The sequence below is a fragment of the Triticum urartu genome, chromosome 6A, assembly GCF_056163025.1.
Source record: "Triticum urartu cultivar PI428250 chromosome 6A, HENAU_Tu73, whole genome shotgun sequence".
Lineage (NCBI taxonomy): Eukaryota > Viridiplantae > Streptophyta > Magnoliopsida > Poales > Poaceae > Triticum > Triticum urartu.
Genome location: NC_141878.1, coordinates 14,898,880 through 14,918,714, shown reverse-complemented (window position 1 = coordinate 14,918,714; position 19,835 = coordinate 14,898,880). Strand labels below are relative to the sequence as shown.

General features: G+C 45.7%; 2 protein-coding genes across 2 annotated transcripts; both read right to left on the bottom strand.

The window, feature by feature from the left end:
- Positions 1 to 1,184: 1,184 nt before the first annotated feature.
- On the bottom strand, positions 1,185 to 4,707 carry LOC125528155 (uncharacterized). Its single transcript, XM_048692663.2, has one exon. The coding sequence runs from the start codon at positions 4,625 to 4,627 to the stop codon at positions 3,470 to 3,472; it is 1,158 nt and encodes a 385-aa protein (XP_048548620.1). The 5' UTR covers positions 4,628 to 4,707; the 3' UTR covers positions 1,185 to 3,469.
- A 1,206-nt stretch (positions 4,708 to 5,913) lies between these two features.
- On the bottom strand, positions 5,914 to 9,197 carry LOC147963226 (uncharacterized). The gene has a single exon (XM_087527736.1). The coding sequence runs from the start codon at positions 9,117 to 9,119 to the stop codon at positions 7,956 to 7,958; it is 1,164 nt and encodes a 387-aa protein (XP_087383862.1). The 5' UTR covers positions 9,120 to 9,197; the 3' UTR covers positions 5,914 to 7,955.
- Between the last annotated feature and the right edge of the window lie 10,638 nt (positions 9,198 to 19,835).

The window sequence follows — 19,835 nt, the reverse complement described above, 5'->3', positions numbered from 1 at the left end:
TGAATAAAAAGTTGCCGATATGGTGCGATAATGATTGATTGAACTTACTTCTCGAGCATTTTAGTCATGTCCGCAGAGGTCTATATTTCTTTTTCTTTTGACCGGAAGAAACTAGTTTGTTGATTTTAAACACAGGAATCTTTTACAACGATACAGAATCTTTTTACGTCTTCACAGATAGATCAGGGAAGATACCCACAAAATTGGAAATGTGTTTACTCTGCTTGCTTTTTAGGACTTGCTTTCCCATGGGCGCCGGCCTGTGTGTGTGAGTGTGTGTGTATGTTGGTGTGTATAGTACTTACTTTATTAGAATTCACGATCAAATATACGCGGAAATTTATACTACCTCTGTAACGAAATACTTGTAGCTGGGGAAACTACAAGTATTTTGGTACAGATGGAGTACGTAGGGAGATGCATGCCACAGTTGTGCACGCATTGATGAAGCCAGGCCCATGTGTTGTCCTACTGAAATTTGATTGCTTTCCAACTTGGACTACTTGTACTGCTGCTTACTAATTACATGAAGCTCATCACGTATATATGCATAGAGTCAGATGGTGTGGAAGATCATATACAGCAGATAACATACATCAGTCGAGTCTGACTGTCTGAAGATTACTTCTTAGCGTTCATCTACACTAACATCAAAATAGCTCTACTTTACACCCATGTTGGTGGTTTCGTCACATTCTGGCTACTGGGTTGGGGCTTGGGAGGCACCCATCTTCGTGGTTACATCACATTCAGGGTATACTGTGGTCGTTTGCTGTCACGCTGCTTCGTTGGAAATACAGAAGCTGCCCGTACCATGGATGGTCACATTGTTGGTTGGACGACGCCATGACTTAGTGATATGCATGCCAAATTATATCGATAGCCTACGGAGTCCCGACGAAGGCTGTCGATAAGCCCGGCATGTAGATTCTGCCAGGATGATACGACGCCATGACTTAGTGATAGCATGTAAGATGAAACTTTTGCAATTATTGATCGCTTGATGTACAAGACTGAAAGACTTTCCGAGCATGTTGGGTGGTTCCCCATAATCAAGTATGTAGAACAGTACAAAACTAACAAGCAAACAGAATGACCATGACCATGGGAGCTATCAGATTATCAAAAGACCAAGTATGATGTGCGTTTGAGCACACAGATATCAGTCAAAATGGCCAGCCATCTTCCAAGCGCCGCATCATGCGCAGATCAATATATTACAAAGATATATATTACACACCAGAAAAGCACCTTAGCTGTGTCATAACAGGTCCAAAACTGTTGGCTACACACCAGAAAAGCACCTTAGCTGTGTCATAATTAAAAGATATATATTACATATTTCCATGCAACATCAGTTAAAAGTGTCTTCTCACAGATCCCCTGGGTAGTAAGTAGCAACCATATAATTTGGCATGCTAGCAAGAGGTCACAAAAAAGTTAGCTGTAACGCATTGTTACAAGATATATGAGAACTTCAAGCCAAATGTAGTTCAACAAAACAAATGCAGTGTGTTGTCATCTGTAAACTATCGGTGCTGATTTTTTTTTATTTTTTTTTACGCTGTCGGTGCTGAATTTTGACAAGCTGGAATAGCTGGAACAGGATGTCCCATTAAACCACAAGGTGCAAATGTCAATGGCAAACATATGTGCAGCAGCAGAAGTGGGGAATTACTATTGAACCACATGAACTAAACCAAGCTACCAGCAAACTAGACCAAATCTACACCCTCCTCGAACTGAACCGCATGCAAACAAGTTCACTGATAGATATCAGACAGGAGGCCAGACAATGTTCTTCAGCCATTCCCCTGGTGCAGCACGCCAAGATTTGTTCCAGCCATGAACGACATCGTAACTTCTCACTTGCCACCAACTCTCTATCATTTCTCGTAAAAACCAAGTTAATATGAAAACAGCTGAATTTCTCGTTTTCCAAATGGTCCAGAACAACAAAGCTAACTCCAACAGCTATCATATACACTCTCTATTATTCAAGGCAAAGAAAACTCATGATCCCTTCGCAAATAAAGTTCACAACCAACCAGGTTCAGAAAAAACAAAAGAAGATGAATGTTGGAGTTGCTGTACCCGAAGTTGTTGCTGAAGGAATGAGAAAAAAACAAGGATTTTTGTCAACCTTAAAGACCTGTAAATGTGCTGAGTTCTAGGTAGTGTGCCATGATATATTCTTGCAGCTAAAAATGGCTAACTCTGGTTCCCATAAAGCATAGCCTGTAATGTAACACCCTAGATTGTAACATCAATCTAGGCAGATTGGGAACCACACTAAAGAGATGTAAATATTCTCACCATTTTCTAGCATAAATCATGGTACAACAAAATAGCTTTAGATACATGTAAACCCTTATTGGTGCAAACCTGAGGAGGCATATGGTTTTAACCAGCCATAGTAAACCACACAAAACAGAGGTAAATATTCTAACCATTTTCTAGCATAAATCATGATAGAAAAGCATAGCTTTAGACACATGTAAACCCTTGATTGGTGCAAATCTGAGGAGTCTTGGTTTTAACCAGCCATAGTATTTGGACTAGATGATAGGCCGTGTATACAAAATGTACAACTGTATTATTCAGTTTTGAGATCATTTGTCCCTTCAACCGAAAGAATCTGCCAATAGGCCATTATAAGAAATACAAGACAGACTAGTAAAGCATGGATTACTTTCACAACATTTAATCCCTTCAAACAAAGATATTGCAGAAAGAATGGATATTTCATCAAAACTGCATCCTCAGATTGATCAACATATTATGAACATCGACAGGTCCAAAATAGTCCCCCCCAAAAAAAGAGAGGGGGGGGGGGGGGGGGGCAGAACTCTGTCGTTCAAAGGAAATTTATGGTGACATGGACATATTAGTACTCATGAATCTAATTATTAGCTTCATCAAGCGATAGCAACAAACATATACTGCAGCAAAGAACAACATCTAGTTAGGCAACCACACTGAAACAAAGCTTGCCAGCTTACTGCACCAACCAAAATCTTTGTGGTGCAGTAAAGATTTTAGAATTTTAATTTCATTAAGAACCTTTACAACACAAAACTGGGATTTCAGCCAGCCCTCCAGGCTATAATGAAGCATTGCCAGGCGATAAGCAATGTAAGCCAGCACAGAAATTTTAATGCATTGCAGAATGGCCTGTTCTCACACTTTCCTAGTTTCAATATCTGTGTTAAATAACAGCATCAGGATGAACAAGTTCATAACAAGGCAACAAGACATGATTTCTTCTCTACCAAATGATACACTAAGATTCAGGATTCAAATCACCAGTTTAACCAACCATTAGCAACGACCATACCAGCATCTAACAGAGTGGAAGACCAACATCCAATTAGGCAAAGTACACCGAAATAGGAATTGCCAGCTTACCACACAATGAAAACTTTGTTGCACCATACAGAGTTTACCCAACTCATAGCCCATTCTTGGTTCATGTAAATCCGAATCTAGTTGGCACTTCCCCTTTGCAAGCAGCTGCATAGTCTTCGGCAAGGTGTGGTGCAGCTTCCTTGTAAGGGCATATGAACTTGTCCAAGAATTCCATCTCGGTGGCCTTGACAAATGTATAGTAGCACGTGTGACGCTTGAGCAATCCGTTTTCCGTAAGAAACTTCATAACATAGTACCGGGGCCTGAGCCGGCCCTCCAAGCTATAACTGAGCAATGATGGGTGGCGAGCAATGTACGCCGGCTCCAACCCCACCTCAGAGATAAGGAACTCAGACCTGCGCTTCAGCGTGTCCTTTGACGACACGAGCACAAATGGACCCTTGGACACAGCAATGCCAACCTCAGCGTCCGACCACCTAAACGTCTTCCTCAAGTAGTCCGTTCTGGCGGCGATCTTCTCCTCGCTGAGGAATGCAACAGACCGCAGAGCTTGCCTGAACATCCCAGACCCGCGAGGCACACCTAAAGCTTCAGCACTGGCCACCATCGCCCGGATTTGCTCCACATTGGCGGTGAGCATCCTTGGCACAGACACGGCTAGCTTGCCAATATCACAAGCACCTAGCGTGCACTCCTGCAGTAACCCGACGTTCCGCTTGACCACCCTCTCGAGGCTGCACGAGAGGAGATGATGGTTACGTTTGAACGCCCGGAGGAATTCCTCAAAGGAGCCGAAGAGGCGCAGGTAGTAGTCCACCTTGGAGACGACGGATTTGTTGCGGAGGTGGGTGTTGGCAGCGAGCGTGAGGAGCCGGGCGATGTCACAAGGGGACAGCCCGAGGCCCGTGAGCTCGACGACGATGGGGGACAGGGTCGTCTCCACGCCGGCGCAGAGGAACTTGGGATCCCGCGCGACGAGGGCGGCGACGTCGGCGCCGGAGAGGCCGAGGCCGGCGAGGAAGGCGAGGACGGCGTCGGGCTTGGCGGGGGACTTGAGGTGGGAGAGCTTTGCGGAGGCCTTGAGCGCTTGTGCTCGGGTGAGGCCGCAGGTGTCGACCAGGTACTCCTCCACGGCGAAGCCAGGGTTTGCCGGAACCGGGACCGTGGTGGAGAGGAGGCGGTGGAGAGGAGGGATGGAAGACGCGGAGGGGGGAGAGATGAGTCGGGCGACGATGCAGCAGCTGCGGAGGCGGAGCATGGCGGCCGCGCCGGCACCGGCGGCGAGGGGGTTGGGGTCTTGGGGCGGCGGCGGCGGCGGCGGCGGCGAGGGGATTGGAGAATAGAAGACTCCACAGGCTTTTGCTGCGTGGCCAAGTGGGCTTTAGCCTTGTCACTCTTCTTGCGCTTCCAAAGAAGCCCAACTTGCGAGTGAAGCCCAGCTTTCGGCGCCAACTTCTGATGTGAGAATATTGGCGCACCAACTTTTGAGATTACTGCTAAAAAAACCAACTTTTGAGATTTGCACTGAAAATAATTGGAAAAAAATAGATTTTTTTTTTGAAATATATATATGTCAACGAACATTTTTTCTTGGTATTGAACACAAATTCATCGAGTGTGCACTATGCCTACCAGTCAGCAGCTCTTCTATGCCGGCTACCAAACAGTAAACATTCAGAAGATCAGGGCGAGGAGAAGGCGGCGGGAAGATTTGATCAACACGCTCCCGGGCCGGTGGCTTCCCCAATGGCTTGCAAGCACAAACATGTGAGTTTGTATCTCTCAAAATGTTGCCTTGACTAAGGTTCAGGCTACAACATATAGATGAGAACGTAAACCAAAGCGTAATTCAATTCAGAACAAAGCAGATGCAGAATTGTCATCCATATGTGCTGAATTTTGACATAGAAAATGCACAACTGCATTATTCAGTTTTGAGATCACTTGTCCCTAGAACTAAATGTATCAGCCAATAGGCCATTAAAAATACAGGAGGAAAAAAAATCTGATACAGACTAGTAAAGCATGAATTACTTTCAAAGCAGTTAATCGCTTCAAAAAAAGATACTGCAGAAAGAACCAAGATTTTCAGCTCACAAGAATGAGAACAAGCAACCAACAAACTGGATCAAAACTGAATCCTCGGATTGAAAAACATATATAGTACCCCATAAAAAAGAAGGCGGTAGTGGCTGTTGTTAATCTTCATTTCATGGTACGGTTTGCAGTTCTCTCTTCGTAATAGTAGCGTGCTCATCTCAAGTATTCTACTAGTAACTACTCTGAATCATGTACACTTATGCTCTGAATCGTGTTTAAATGGCATACATGAACGTTGGCGCCTACAAAAGGATATTTGTATGAGTATTGAGTGGTTTGAGACAGGAAGAAATGAAAATCTCCCTAGGTTGAATTGAATTCTTAAGAGTTTGTTTCGTACTCCCTCCGTCCCAAAATAAGTGTCTCAACTTTAGTACAACTTGTACTAAAGTTAGTACAAAGTTGAGACACTTACTTTGGGACGGAGGGAGTACTAGACAGAGTGCTCAGGAGTTGAAAAGTTGTGAAGTCACAGTCACATAAAAAGGGCATAAAAAACAATACAGACATAGAGTTACACAAAAGAAATCAGCACTTGGTCAAAGGGATATTTACTAATCATGGGGATGTGCGGGTGCATGCCCACAGATTCCAAAAATCCTGCAGATAATGAGAATGCTAATATAGCAAGGGAGATTGGTCTTGCAAGATAACCACAGTGGCCTGTGACAGGAAATGTAAATGATTGTCTACAACCGGTCTCTAAAATCTTAATAGCTCAACTGCATCATTACCTAGCGAATCAATGGACCGCTACCTAATTAAAGCTCTCAAGCACTGTAGTTGATCAATCAGCAACCATATAAAACATGGAATTTTGCATAGGACAAGCCGTAAGATATGATTTTGCTGTCATCTCATAAGCTAGAAAATACAATAAGAAAGTATGGAGTTCAGAAGCACATTCATGCCTAAATGAAAAGAGGAGTTTAAAAGCCAACGAAACATGGAAGCAAAGCATAATGTGCACAAAAATTGTTAAACATGCAGATAGATTCAGCATCTGGTATCGGGGCGGTAAAATTCTGGGTAGCAGAAAATTCATGTTGTCCAGTATCACATCTTGCATTAATAAGTTTTGGTATAAAGGTCGGCAGTACAAAATTGATATAGTTGTGAAAATATACTTCTACAACACAGAGAAACAGATGCCATCTAGTGCAAGCAAGCTCTGTTAATGCCTAACTCTGGTTTGCATAAATCATAGGTAAACATTCCCTACGATGTAACCAGTTACAGACTAAACAGAGGTAAATATTCTAACCATTTGCTGGGCATAAATCATGACAAGCCCTGATTAAGCAAACCTGAGATGGTAGACTTATATAAAACTCTACAACTGCAGTGTTCAGAGATCAATTGTCACTAAAACTGAAAGTGTCAGTCAGTAGGCCACTCAGAAATTACAGGAGCACAATAAAGGAAAAAACTGCTACAAGGTAGTAAAGCAAGAATTACTTTCACATCATTTAATACCTTCAAAGAAAGATACAGCATAAAGAAGATATTCAGCTCACACAAACTAGAGCAAGCAACTAGATCAAAACTGCATCCTTGGATTGATCAATGTGTTGTGGCCATCAGCAAGTCCAATTTGTTCCCAAAAAAAGGGTCCAGAACAGACAGTCAGAAAAAAAATATGATGACACGGACATATGAGGACTCATGGAAATAATTACTTGCATGCGACAGACATACCATACCGGACAACCAACATCTTGTAGGCAAGAACACTGAAACAAAGCTTGCCAGCTTACAGTGCCAAGCAAAACCTTTATGGTGCAGTAAGCATTTAAATTTGTTAATTGCCGTAAGAAACTTTACAGCAAAAAAAAGATTTCAGCGCGCCCTCCAGGCTATAAAAGAACATGGCTTGGCCATAAGCAATGCACAAGCCTGTTCCAACCCCAATCAGAGATGAGGAACTCAAACCTTCGCTGAAGCGATTCTTTGGACGCCCTCAACAAAATCAGAACCTTAGACACAGGAATACTCACCCTCGGCATCAGTCAACCTGAATGCCTTCTTCAGGTACTCCATTTTGGCAGTGATATTTTTCCCGCCAAGGAATGCGACAATGCACAGGGTGTGTCTGAACATCCCAGAGTCACGGGGCACACCAATGCCATCGGTGCAAGCCAACATCGCCCAGAATGCATTAAATTTCAAAATAGAAATTTTAATGCAATGCAGAATGGCATGCTCTCACTTAGTTCCAAGTTATAAATAAAATGGCATGAGGATGAACAAGTTCACAACCAAGTCATGGTTTCTGCTCTACTAAATGATAACACTAACATATCAGGATTGAAATTATCAGTTTTATATCATCAAGCGTTGGCAATGACCATACCAGCATCTAACAGAGCAGACAACCAACATCCAGTTAGGCAAAGTATACCAAAATAGGAATTACCAGCTTCCTGCACAATGAAAACTATGTTGCACCGTACACGGTTTACCAATTTTCATAGCCCATTCTTGGTTCATGTAAATCTGAATCTAGCCGGCACTTCCCCTTTGCAAGCAGCCGCGTAGTCTTCAGCGAGGTGTGGTGCGGCTTCCTTGTGTGGGCAGATGAACTTTTCCATGAAAACCTTCTCAGTCTTAACCAGTGTTGTATAGTAGCCCCGCCCGTGCTCTAGCAATCCATTTTCCTTGAGAAATTTGACAACATAGTAGCGGGGCCTGAGCCGGCCCTCCAGGCTGTAGGTGAGCATAGCCGGGCAATGAGCAATGTAGGCCGGCTGCAACCCCACCTCAGAGATAAGGAAGTCGGACCTGCGCTTCAGCATGTCCTTTGACCTCGCCAGTATAAACGGCCCCTTGGACACAGCAATGCCAACCTCGGCATCCGACCACCTAAACGTCTTCTTCAAGTAGTCCACTTTGGCAGCGATCTTGTCCTCGCTGATGTATGAGACGGCATGCAGCGCTTGCCTGAACATTCCAGAGCCACGGGGCACACCTATACCTTCGGCGCACGCAACCATCGCCAGGACGCGCCCTGGTTTGGCGCTAAGCATCCATGGCTCACGGATGAAGAGCTTGGCAATATCACAAGCACCTAGCCCGCACTCTGCTTGGAGCTTGACATTGGGCTTGACCACCCTCTCGAGGTCAGAGCCGAGGATGCAGGAGCCGTGCTTGAGCGGCTGGAGCAGGTTCTGGATGGAGCCGAAGAGCGGCAGGTAGTACTCTAGCTTGGAGACGACGGATGTGTGGCGGAAGTTGCCGGGGGCGAGCGAGACGAGGCGCGCAATCTCAGCATTTGACAGGCCGAGGCCGGTGAGCCCAGCGACGATGGGGGACAGGGTTGTCTCCACTTTGGCGCAGAGGATCTGTGGGTCCCTAGCGACGACGGCCGCGACATCAGCGCCGGAGAGGCCTAGGCCGGCGAGGAAGGCGAGGACAGCGTCGGGCTTGGCGGGGGACTTAAGGTGGGAGAGCTTGGCGGAGGCCTTGAGTGCCTGCGCACGGGTGAGGCCGCAGGTGGAGACGAGGTACTCCTCGACGGCGAAGCTAGGGTTCGGGGAAATGGCGGACGCGGCGGCTGAGAGGAGGCGCTGGAAAGGGAGGAGTATGGAGGTGGAAGGATGGGGAGCGGCGGAGAGGAGATGGGAGAGGACGCGCTGCCGGAGGTGGAGCATGACGCCGACGGCGGGGCGGGGCGGCGGCGGCGGCGGCGTTGGATGTGGGATGCGGCGTGTGTCTCCTCCGATGGTGTGGTGTGTGGTGGGGGTTCTCTAATTAACTTAGGCTGAGCCACTAAGTAATCATCCAATCCCTGCCATCCAAATAACATCCAACGGCCACCAGAACATGTTTCATCTCATAAATAACAAAGGAATTCTTATCTTTTTTAATAAAAAAGTCTACAGGTCAAAAAAAGTTCTTATCTTCTAAAAAAAAGTATTGTTGTATTGTAAAATGATGGGATGCTACAGCGGCGATTTTTATGGAGTGTGTGGATATAGCTACAACAATAAGGAGGGTCCCGTTTAAGCATTGTTTTCGTTATTTTAATCAATTTGTGCATGTGTTAGCAAACTATAGTTATTGTAATAACTCTTTTTAGTTAGATAATGAGCCCCATGGCTGTCAAGTTAGCAAGCTCATGGACAATATAACTATCATATGATATAAATAAAGCTAGCCATGACGGCTTTTCTTTAAAAAGACGAGTTATCTAGTTAGCATGGACACCACCACAACATTATCATCATCACCCCCTCGATGACACATCAGTCACAGGTAGCCAACAATGAAAATGACATAGTTGTGGCACTAAATCGCTGTTGGCATGAGACATACAATGAAAAGGAAGCTCTGAATTCGGTAGAAGAATGTGATCCACCACTCGGCACTTTCGTGGTTCTCGTATAAGGGCCAGTGGCGGAGCTTGCACCAAATAGCTGGGCAGGCCAGGCTATAAGGATTGCTACTGGTTGGTTTTTTGTGACCCATGGGCTGGTTATAATGGTAGGAGAAGCTCCAAAGCTGGGCAGACCATGGCCCATTTGGACTTGGCTAAGCTCCGTGAGTGATAAGGGCCACATGTGGAATCCGGACGCTCTGTCCTGGCAACAAAATGGCAAAAAGTGAAGGGGCTCATGGATGATTCGTAAGGGGGAGGGTGATGCAACGCGTGCCACCATTGGGGTCCTAGATGGATCTATGGTTTCTCTCGGAGACTAATGGACAAGGGATAGAGTGTCACAGCTCCAACGAACAATACCTTCACCGAGGTGAGTGCCAACCCCGTAGAAGTTTGAAATTTTTGGGGTAAGAGCCAAAACAATACCACCCCCATCCCAATATTAATAAATCAGCATAGTCCTAGAACAGAAATGAAACCTACCGCGCTACAACAGGTTTTACACATAGTTTCACCAGCGCTTTGACGACAGATGGTGTTCATGGATCATGCAATTGGTTCGATCCGGAAGGACGGCGATTAATATTAATGGCGAGGTGGGACCATTCTTTACGTCCTCTACAGGAGTGAAGCAAGGGAACCCGATCTCCCCCTCCTCTTCAACCTCGCCGTTGATGCTTTGGCTGGCATCTTCGATAAAGCTAGGAGATGTGGCCACCTGTCGGGGGTAGTTGGCCACCTGATCCCGGGGGGAGGAGTCACCCACCTCCAATATGCAGATGACACCATGATCATGGTGGAAGGGTCAGACCTTGACATCGTGGATCTTAAGTTCCTCCTCCTCTGCTTCGAGGCTATGTCGGGTCTAAAGATCAATTTTGATAAGAGCGAGGTGGTAGTCCTAGGGTTCTTCGCGGTAGAGCAACTACGCATTGCGGATAACCTAAACTGCAGGTTGGCCACGTTCCCCATCACTTACTTGGGGATGCCAATGGCTGATACGAAGATTCCGATGAGTGCATTTGACCCGATGCTAGGACGTGTGGCATGCCGGGCTGAGCCGTGGCGCAGACGGTTTACCTCTAAGGCGAGTAAATTGGCCCTTATTAGTTCTAACCTTGCGAGCCTCCCCATGTATGTGACGGGTATGTATATCTTACCGGAGGGCGTACACGGCTCGTTCTATAAGGAGATCCCTAGGTTCTTCTAGTAGGCAGCCCAAGGACCAGGGAGGCCTATGACCAGGGAGGCCTATGACCAGGGAGGCCTATATACGAATGTCGCACTCATGATGAGAAGTATCACATGGTCAAGTGGGCGGACATCTGCATGCCCAAGGACCAGGGAGGCCTATGAATGTCGCACTCATGCTGAGATGGGTGTGGAGGATCATGTGAGGCGATGGGGGCTTGTGGCTTCAGATCATCCAAGCAAAATACCTAAGGGGAGAACCCCTGTTGGCATGCTCCCGCTCTGGAGGATCCCAGTTCTGGCGATCCATCCAAAGGATCAAGGAGGACATTCGTGCAAGAATCTCCTTCTCTATAGGTAATGGGAATGGGACCCAATTCTGGCTGGACCCATGGATGGGTACCGAGCCCCTCAGGATTGGATTCCCTGTCCTGTTCTCGATCTGCACGGGCCCGTTACTCCTCGTCTCCGCGGCTGCACGCTCTGGGCACTGGGATATACGGTTCCGCCGGACGTTTGGGCAGACGGAGAATATTAAGTGGTCTAGGCTACGTGCAGCCCTACCGCTGGTATTGTCGGATTATTCGGACACCGTGTCCTGGCGGCTATCACCGTCGGGAGAGTTCTCCGTCAACTCCACACACCAGGCACTATGTCGGTCCCCCACCATTCCTTGGATTTCTCCATTGTGGGAAGCCCCCTTTGCCCTTGAAGATCAAGATCTTTGTTTGACAACTCCTTAGAGATTGCCTCCCTTCAGGGACCGAGGTGCATAAGCGGCAAGGCCCGGGGGATGGCATGTGCCCCTTATGCACGGTGCCCGAGTATGGGACTTACACCCTATTCTCATGTACCGCGGCTCGGGTCCTATGGACGTTCGTCCGTGAGGCACTAGGGCCTGACTGGGAGGCCCCGGACCTCGCAGACTTTCCTCCAAACCAGGGCTACCCAACCTGGGCGGCAGCGTCGCTTATTTTGGCTTATTTTTGCGGCCTTGTCGTGGACGCTTTGGACAACGCGTAATAAAATGGTGATTGAGCGGGTGTTTCCGAGGCGAGCGTCTGACTCCTTCAAATTACTTGCTTTTCTACAGCACTGGCACCCGCTTATTAGGCAGCGCGACCGCGCTCGTCTTGGCCTCATGCTGGATGCGCTCCTGACTACAGCACGTCGTCTATCGTCTTCGTAGGGCCGCTTGTCGGTAGTCACTAGGTGGTTTTCTTCTTCTCATTTCTCTTACGTTTCTTGGGCATGATTGTGCTGCTGCCCCAGCCCCTGTTATGTTGCGGATTTGGATGTTGGTTGTACGGATCTTTGCTTTATTTATAAAGCGGGGCAAAAGCCTATTTCGAGATGCGAATGAGCTACGGTATTTCCCAATACGGTAGTATGTTCATCGCAGTTAGTTTGTAGCGGATCTATCAGGGATGTAATGTAACTCAAGAAGTGTTGCTTATCGTTTGCAAGTTGTTAAATTAATTCGAGGCGCCGGCTTTTGTTTGCTCCTTGTGCTCATCATATCCATGGGTGTTGTGTCAGGCTGGAGCATGGAGTGTGCAGCCTTGCTTGTTTGTGCGACGGCCCGATAAGCCGACCGTGGGTATCAGATCCCCTGGGAGTGGATTGTCTCAGTCGGAATTATTATGCTCTTAAATTAAGCAAGGATATTGATCTGCAAGTTTGGGGCAGAAAAATGCTTATTTTCCTAGGTAGATCGTTCACTGAATAATCTGCAACTGAACAAGTGCTCCGTCGATTATGCGGATTAAAATCCAGCCGGTGAAATTAGCAACAGAGTGCCATGGTGTATTATTATTCTTTTGAGTGAACCCCTTCTTATTTTCAGCCAGTTTAGTGCAAGGAAGAATAATTGATCTGTACGTCCACACTATTTGATTATCAAATGATAATGTGCGAGAAAGCTGTCGTTGACAAGGTCAACCCAGCTCCGATAGGGGAGTGGCGACTGCGGGCACGTCAACGGCTCGTTCTGTCACCGGCAATGGTTGTTCGTTGGTCTTGGAATCTCGATATAATTTATATTCTGTTTGAGATGCTTTGTACTTTCGATGCACTTTGATAATAGATCTGAATCATTTTGCAAAAAAGAAGGAAAACTAACACACGGATATATATTACTACAAAAAAGGTTAATACATGGGACCATCAAAGCGTAGAGTTCCACTTTCTCAATTCATTGACATCAAAACACAAGGAACATATGTGTTGTATGCGATTCCTCGACTTGGATTACGAACACCAGGTAAAGCATGTATTTTAGAGGAAATATTAACCAGATAAAACACAAGTTTATGTGAAGGGGTGTCCAAGGAAGAAATTTGTGTCCAAAGTAACAAATGTGGACCGCACAACATAAGAAGCTCAATTATATTATTTGTCGGTAACCAATACTACATTTGCAAGCATATGTGATGAAATTATTCCTCTAGCCAGAAATGAAACATAATTCTAGGCACAACAACACTGATCCTGCTTATTGCAATACGCATGAGCCGAGGGCTTAAAGCTCAGGCCGCATACGCTCTGGCAACGATCTTTGCACTTTTCCTGATGGAAGCATGGAAGATTCGCTCCATCTTCAACTGCAAGTTCAATCCATGATCCATGTAAGTCCATGATCCATGATCCATGCACGAAAAAAATATATGAACTGATGTATGTATGCATGTACGGGGAAATAGTGACGATTTTGGTTAACTAAACAGGTGCAATGACTTCTTTATCTTTACCTACTAATAAAGCACGCATTGCTTCCGTCGGGTTCATCGTCACAATACGCTTCTTCCCGTGACTTTACGCTTTCAGTTTGAATTTAAAACATATTCAAGGTGGTACTAAAAGGAGGATTGTTTCTCCATTTTTTTGGTTTGCGGTGGGACCAAATGTTTTTTCGTCCGTCATGGGATTAATATTTTTCGTCGGTCACAAATCTGCCCAGTTGGGCTCGAACCAGCGACCAGCTGCTACTATGTCCGCGCGCCTAGCCACTATGCCAGGCTGCCTTCAATGGAAGTTCCACAGCGCGGGTTTTAGAAAAGAGAGAGAGTGGCAAAGCAAACATAAAAAATGATAACAAAAAATTGTGCGTGAGTGGGACCAATCGCATGACCTCCCGTGAGTTAACAACGTCCCTAGCCACTGTAGTTCTTCTATTTTTTTTGTCTAAAAATTGCAGCAAAATATTTAAACTTTTTTAAGTTTGCAAACATCTTTTGAAAAGAAGTGAACAAATTTTCAAATTCCAAACAATTTTTGAATTTCTGGACAAATTTGAAAACAGGATTTTTTTGAAAAAATGAACTAATTTAAAAAATATAAACATTTTATAAGATTCTGAGCATTTCTTGAGAAAAGAAAAAGAAACCTTGAGTGAGCAAATTGGACTAGCTCGTACTTCTCTCTATTACATTCATCCATCATTATTAAGCCAGGTGCAATGAGTACGTCCGTTATTTTTGGGTTGTTCGATAAAAATGCTTAATTTAATCTCTCCAGAGACTGCACATTCACAACCTAGATTTAGGGTCAATACATATATATGATTATAAGTTCAAATATAGTGGGGACTGCCCTTAGGGAAATTGAGTGTGTCAGTTAAAACTACTTAATGAGTTGATATGTCGTGCTTGCACATCCAATGTTCCCTAAATTTAAGTATATATCAATTTTCTTTCCCGTTGCAACGCACGGGCATATGTGCTAGTGAATACGAATGAAAGTAACCGATCAAGACTCGAGAGGACAACAAAAAATTGGCAACACATGAATAAAACAAGAAGAGATGTTATTACTTGTGCGAGCATAGCAGGACGATGACGATAGGGTGGAAGCCATGATTATAAGAACCAGAAAAATTGGTGAGGTCACGGGGCTCTGTACCAACTTTCAGAAAAGTTCGGTGGTGCCAATTCGGTGCAACAACCTCAACCTTGGACACATTCTTGGAAATATGCCAGCTACCCGCGCAACCTTCCCGGTGAAATACTTAGGGCTGCCACTCTCGGTATGGCAACTTAAGAAGGTGGACTTCCAATATCTCGAGGATAAGGCGGCTGGCAAATTGGCCACTTGGGAGGGCCAGAACATCACGACGATTGGCCGCACGGCTCTGGTCAAGTCAGTCCTATGCTCCCAAGCGGTGTACTCCATTACACCTCTTATTGTACCACCAAGCACGCTCCATAATCTAACCAAGATTGAAAGAGTTTTTCTCTGGTCTGGAGGGGACAAGACGACAGGCGCCAAATGCAAGGTCAATTGGGATACAGTCTGTAGGCCGAAGGAGTATGGTGGTCTTGGGGTTCTTAACTCTGACAAGTTTTCTCGTGCTCTTCGGTTACGATGGCCTTGGTATGAGTGGAAGGAACCCCACAGATTATGGGTAGGATTTGGCAACCCTTGCACAGAGGATGATCTCAACTTCTTTTATGCTTCGACTTCCATCACCATGGGGGACGGCGCCAAAACGCCTTTTTGGGACTCCCCTTGGCTTTTCGGGCGTAAACCCAAGGATATTGCACCGCTAATTTTTGAAGCTTCGAGGAGAAAGAATTGGAAAGTGTGGGAGGCTCTCAAAGGCGATGCATGGATATTCAAAATCAACTTCAACATCGTCATCTCTGTTGATCACATCCGGGAATTTTTTACTCTATGGATGCTTGTGAATGACTTTCACCTTGACGAACAACTTGAAGATGACATTGTTTGGAAGCACTCAAACGATGGGACCTACACGGCGGCCACCGCGTACAATGCCCAGTTCCTTGGATTATGTCTCTCCCCTATGGATCGCATGGTTTGGAAAGTCTGAGCTCCCCTGAAGGTAAATTTTTTCGCATGGTTGGTCCTCCAAGATAGGATCTGGACTGCCGATCGTCTGGAGAGGCGGGGTTGGGCAAATTGTGGCCTCTGTCCTCTTTGCAAAAGGGAACAAGAAACTGGTGCACATCTCTTTTTCAAGTGCCGCTACACGCTTAGGCTATGGAGGTCAATCATCGCCGAGCTCGGCCTTGCTCACATGGACACCTCTGTCTGGCACCTTGCTGACTCTGTCCACGAATGGTGGGACAAGCAAACTGACAACCGTGTCCCCAGTTGAAGCGCCTCGGCCTCCCTCACCATGCTTGTCTCTTGGATCATTTGGAACAAGCGCAACGCCCGGGTGTTCCGGCACAAGTGCGCACCGCCGCCTATCCTTCTTAACATCATCATGGACGAGGCAAAGCTTTGGGTTACTGCGGGTGCTAAACGACTAGGGTCTATCATCTTGCGTGAGTAATCGTCATGCTGTGTATGTGGATGTTATTGTAAAACTCTAATCTCTATTCCTCTCTTATTTAATAGATGAGGCAAATCTTTTGCCCCTGTTTCGAAAAAAAAAGAACCAGAAAAATCACAGCCTTCCTGGTAGCGTTGCTCTTGGTTGCCATGACAAAGAGATCGACAAGGAATCGCTTCTTTCTTCCTTGTGTGCTTAGGGATGTCATAAGCTTTGGCCCTGCATAGTTTATATAGAGGGGCAGAAATCAAATCTTTGGCGTTGAATTAATGTATCATCTTGTGGATATACACCTGATGTTTCTGCAGGAATTAATGTATTAATAGATATTTAAGGACATTTATGTAAAGACAGCAGATATACCTCCTTTTGATATATTTTTAGCTGGAATTGATTGGTTTCCAAAGATGTAGCATCCTCCTTTTCTTGGCAACGGCCTCTTGGACGCGAGTTCAAGGAAATCCTCAGCATTTTGAGGCATGCTTGGTATTAGTTTTTCATGCAAAACTGTATCCTAACATTTTTATTGTTTACTAGTATAATAGAAGGTCAAGTTTGTTTCCAAAAAAATTAGAATTTATTAACTTTTTTTGCAATTACTAAATCAATTTTTTATATCTGGTGCATATACACCCGAGAGCCAAACGTCCGCTTTCGAGGCTAGTCACTCTAGTTAAGTGCAAACACATGGCAGAAAAAACCTTAGAAACTTAAACCTAGGGCAACCCAGTCCCTTTCACACAAAAGAAAAGCCAAACCCACTAGCTAGTACATGCGAGAGACTTGCCTGCGGGCTCCACTTGAGCATAAAGTAGTACATGGCCATGCGTCAGGCCGGGCCTAACAAAGTCCGAAGCAGAAAACCTAGGCCCGAGCCCAGCCCAGCCTGATCGTCGGGCCTAGAATTTAGGCCCAAGCCCGGACTGTCAGTGGAAAAGCCCGCCGACCCTCAAGCCTTGGGGCAGGCCTCTTCGTGAAATCACAAATATGGCAGGCCTAGGCCCAGCCCGGCCCGACCTTCGGGCTCAAAACCTAGGCCTAGGCCCGGCCTGCAGGTAAGACCAAGTCGGGTCGGGTCGGGCTTTTTCGGGCCGGGTCGGGTCAAGCCGGGTATCCCATGGCCATGTATAGTCCACGGCTTCCGTGTTTCCTATTTGGCGCGCAGGGCGCGCCCATGCGACGTAGCGCGTACCCCTCCAGCCTTTGATCCTCCTATGGGCCAGACCATCAATCCCCTCCGATTTTGGTAATGTTCTAGACCTTCCCTGAACCGATTTTTTCCTTTCGGTTTTCTCTATCTTTCTTTTTCCTTTTCCTTTTCTTTTTATTTCTACTTCTTTGTTTTCATTTTCCATTTTTATTTTTTTAATTTTTCTTATCCATTTTAAATTTACAAAAATCTTTTAAATTCGCGATTTTTTTTGAAATCATGAACATTATTCAAATACATGAACATTTTTTTAAATCATGAACATTTTTAATGTTCTGGTACATTTTCTACAAATTTATAAACAATTTTTAAATTGTTGAACATTTTAAACAATTGCACACTTTTTTTAACTTTGACTCTTTTTACGATTTTTCTTTTCAAATTCATGAACATATTTTTGTTCATCGAATTCAAAAGATGTTCATCAATGTAAAAAATGGTCAACAATTAAAAAATTGTTCATCAAATGCAAAAATAATTATCAGATTTAAAAAATGTTCATCAAATTCAAATTTTATTTATCGAATTAAAAAGATGTTCATCAAATTTCAAATTTGTTCATTGATTTAAAAAATGTTCATCAAATTCAAATTTTGTTCGTCTATTTTTACAAGAAAAATCTCCTTGAATACAAATTCTGGTCATCAAGTTAAAAAAAAATTATCGACTTCAAAGTTTGTTCATCAATTACAAAAAAATGTTCGTCGTTATTAAAAAAATTACAGGGTGACCCTCGCATTTGCATATATCATTAGATAATCTTGTAGAGTTAATAGTGAAAATACATAATTTATATATTTGTCGGCCTCAGACAATTATTGTCCCCCGCACCAATTGCTTCTTGTTTAATCTGCCGATATGTTATTATAAATACCTTCCAAGAAATAGATAATTTAGCAAATATATCTAGAAGAAGAATGATTGAACTTTGGTGGAAATCATAGGCATTTCGTAGGGAGATCTATTATGTGCAAATAGTGGACCAAAGGCGTTGAAGTTTTTAATTTGCAAGCAAAACCGTATCTCATAACAATTGCTAGTGATGATTAAATACTAACATTGATGACTTTGATGCAAATCTTATGCTATTTTCCTCCACGGGTCTTCTTCCTTGATTTTGCATCAGCTGCTTTTGTACATGCTCATCTTACTAATTATACCTGTTTCTTACCCGTATAGGGCAAGATAATTATTGTAATTGTTAGACTGTATAGTTCCCGTATATCTATACGTATGATGTAACGTTGTACCCCTTCAATATATATATATGTGGTAGGCCACCCCTAGAGGGTTGAGCCGGTTCCCCCAAACCTATTGTCTTAGATGGTATCCGACTAGGTCAAATCGCTTCCGCCTAAACCCTACACACCGCCGCCGCCCTTGCTGATCGCGCCGCCGCCGCATCCGGCTCCTCCACGGCCAGCTACCTGCCGGCCTCCCTCGCGGCTCTCCTCTCCCGTCCACTTGACTCCGCCGCGGTTGCGACGCTCCCGATCGAGACGAGGAGCGTCGGCTCCTTTTTCTCCTCGTCGCCGGGCCACGTGCTGGTGGTTCACACCTCCGGCGCCACGACGGGTGCCTTGTCGCCCGCCTCCATCGGCGATGCAGCGGTTGCCCCGTTGGGTGCGGTCGCCCCGTCTGGTGATGTCTAGCCCTTCGCTCTGTCGGCGTCCACGTCGGCCCTGATGGCCGGCCTCGCCGCATCGGGCCCGGCTATCGCAGCGCCCGTTCCCGGGGCTACCGCGGCGTCCGTTCCCACGGCTGCACCCGTGGTATCTGCCCCTATGGCGTATACGCCCCCGGCAGCCTACTCCACGGGCTCCCTGCCGCCGCCGTCGTTTCACTTCGGCAACCTCATCACCATCAAGTTGTCATCGGACAACTACATCTTCTGGCGTGCGCAGGTCCTCTCGCTCCTTGGGAGCCACTACCTGCTTGGCTATGTCAATGGCTCCCTCCCCTGTCCACCTGCGCTGGTAGATAACGTGCATGACCTGGTCTACAATCCGGCGCACCGTGTTTGGACAGGGCAGGACCAGGCGAACCTCTCCTCCATCCAGGGGTCGCTCACTCCGGCTGTTGCCGGACTCGTTGTCTTCGCTAAGACGTCTCATGAGGCGTGGACCATCCTCGAGCGCTCGTTTGCGGCGCAGTCGCAGGCCCGTGTCTCTGCGCTCCGTCGTCAACTTGGGGAGTGTGAAAAGCTTGACTCCACGGCCACTGAGTTCTACAACAAGGTCAAGGGTCTTGCCGACACATTGGCCTCCATCGGACACCCGCTCACTGAC

What these genes read in the sequence shown, in the direction of transcription:
- LOC125528155 (XM_048692663.2), bottom strand. Translation starts at nt 4,627, where the DNA reads ATGCTCCGCCTCCGCAGCTGCTGCATCGTCGCCCGACTCATCTCTCCC.
- LOC147963226 (XM_087527736.1), bottom strand. Translation starts at nt 9,119, where the DNA reads ATGCTCCACCTCCGGCAGCGCGTCCTCTCCCATCTCCTCTCCGCCGCT.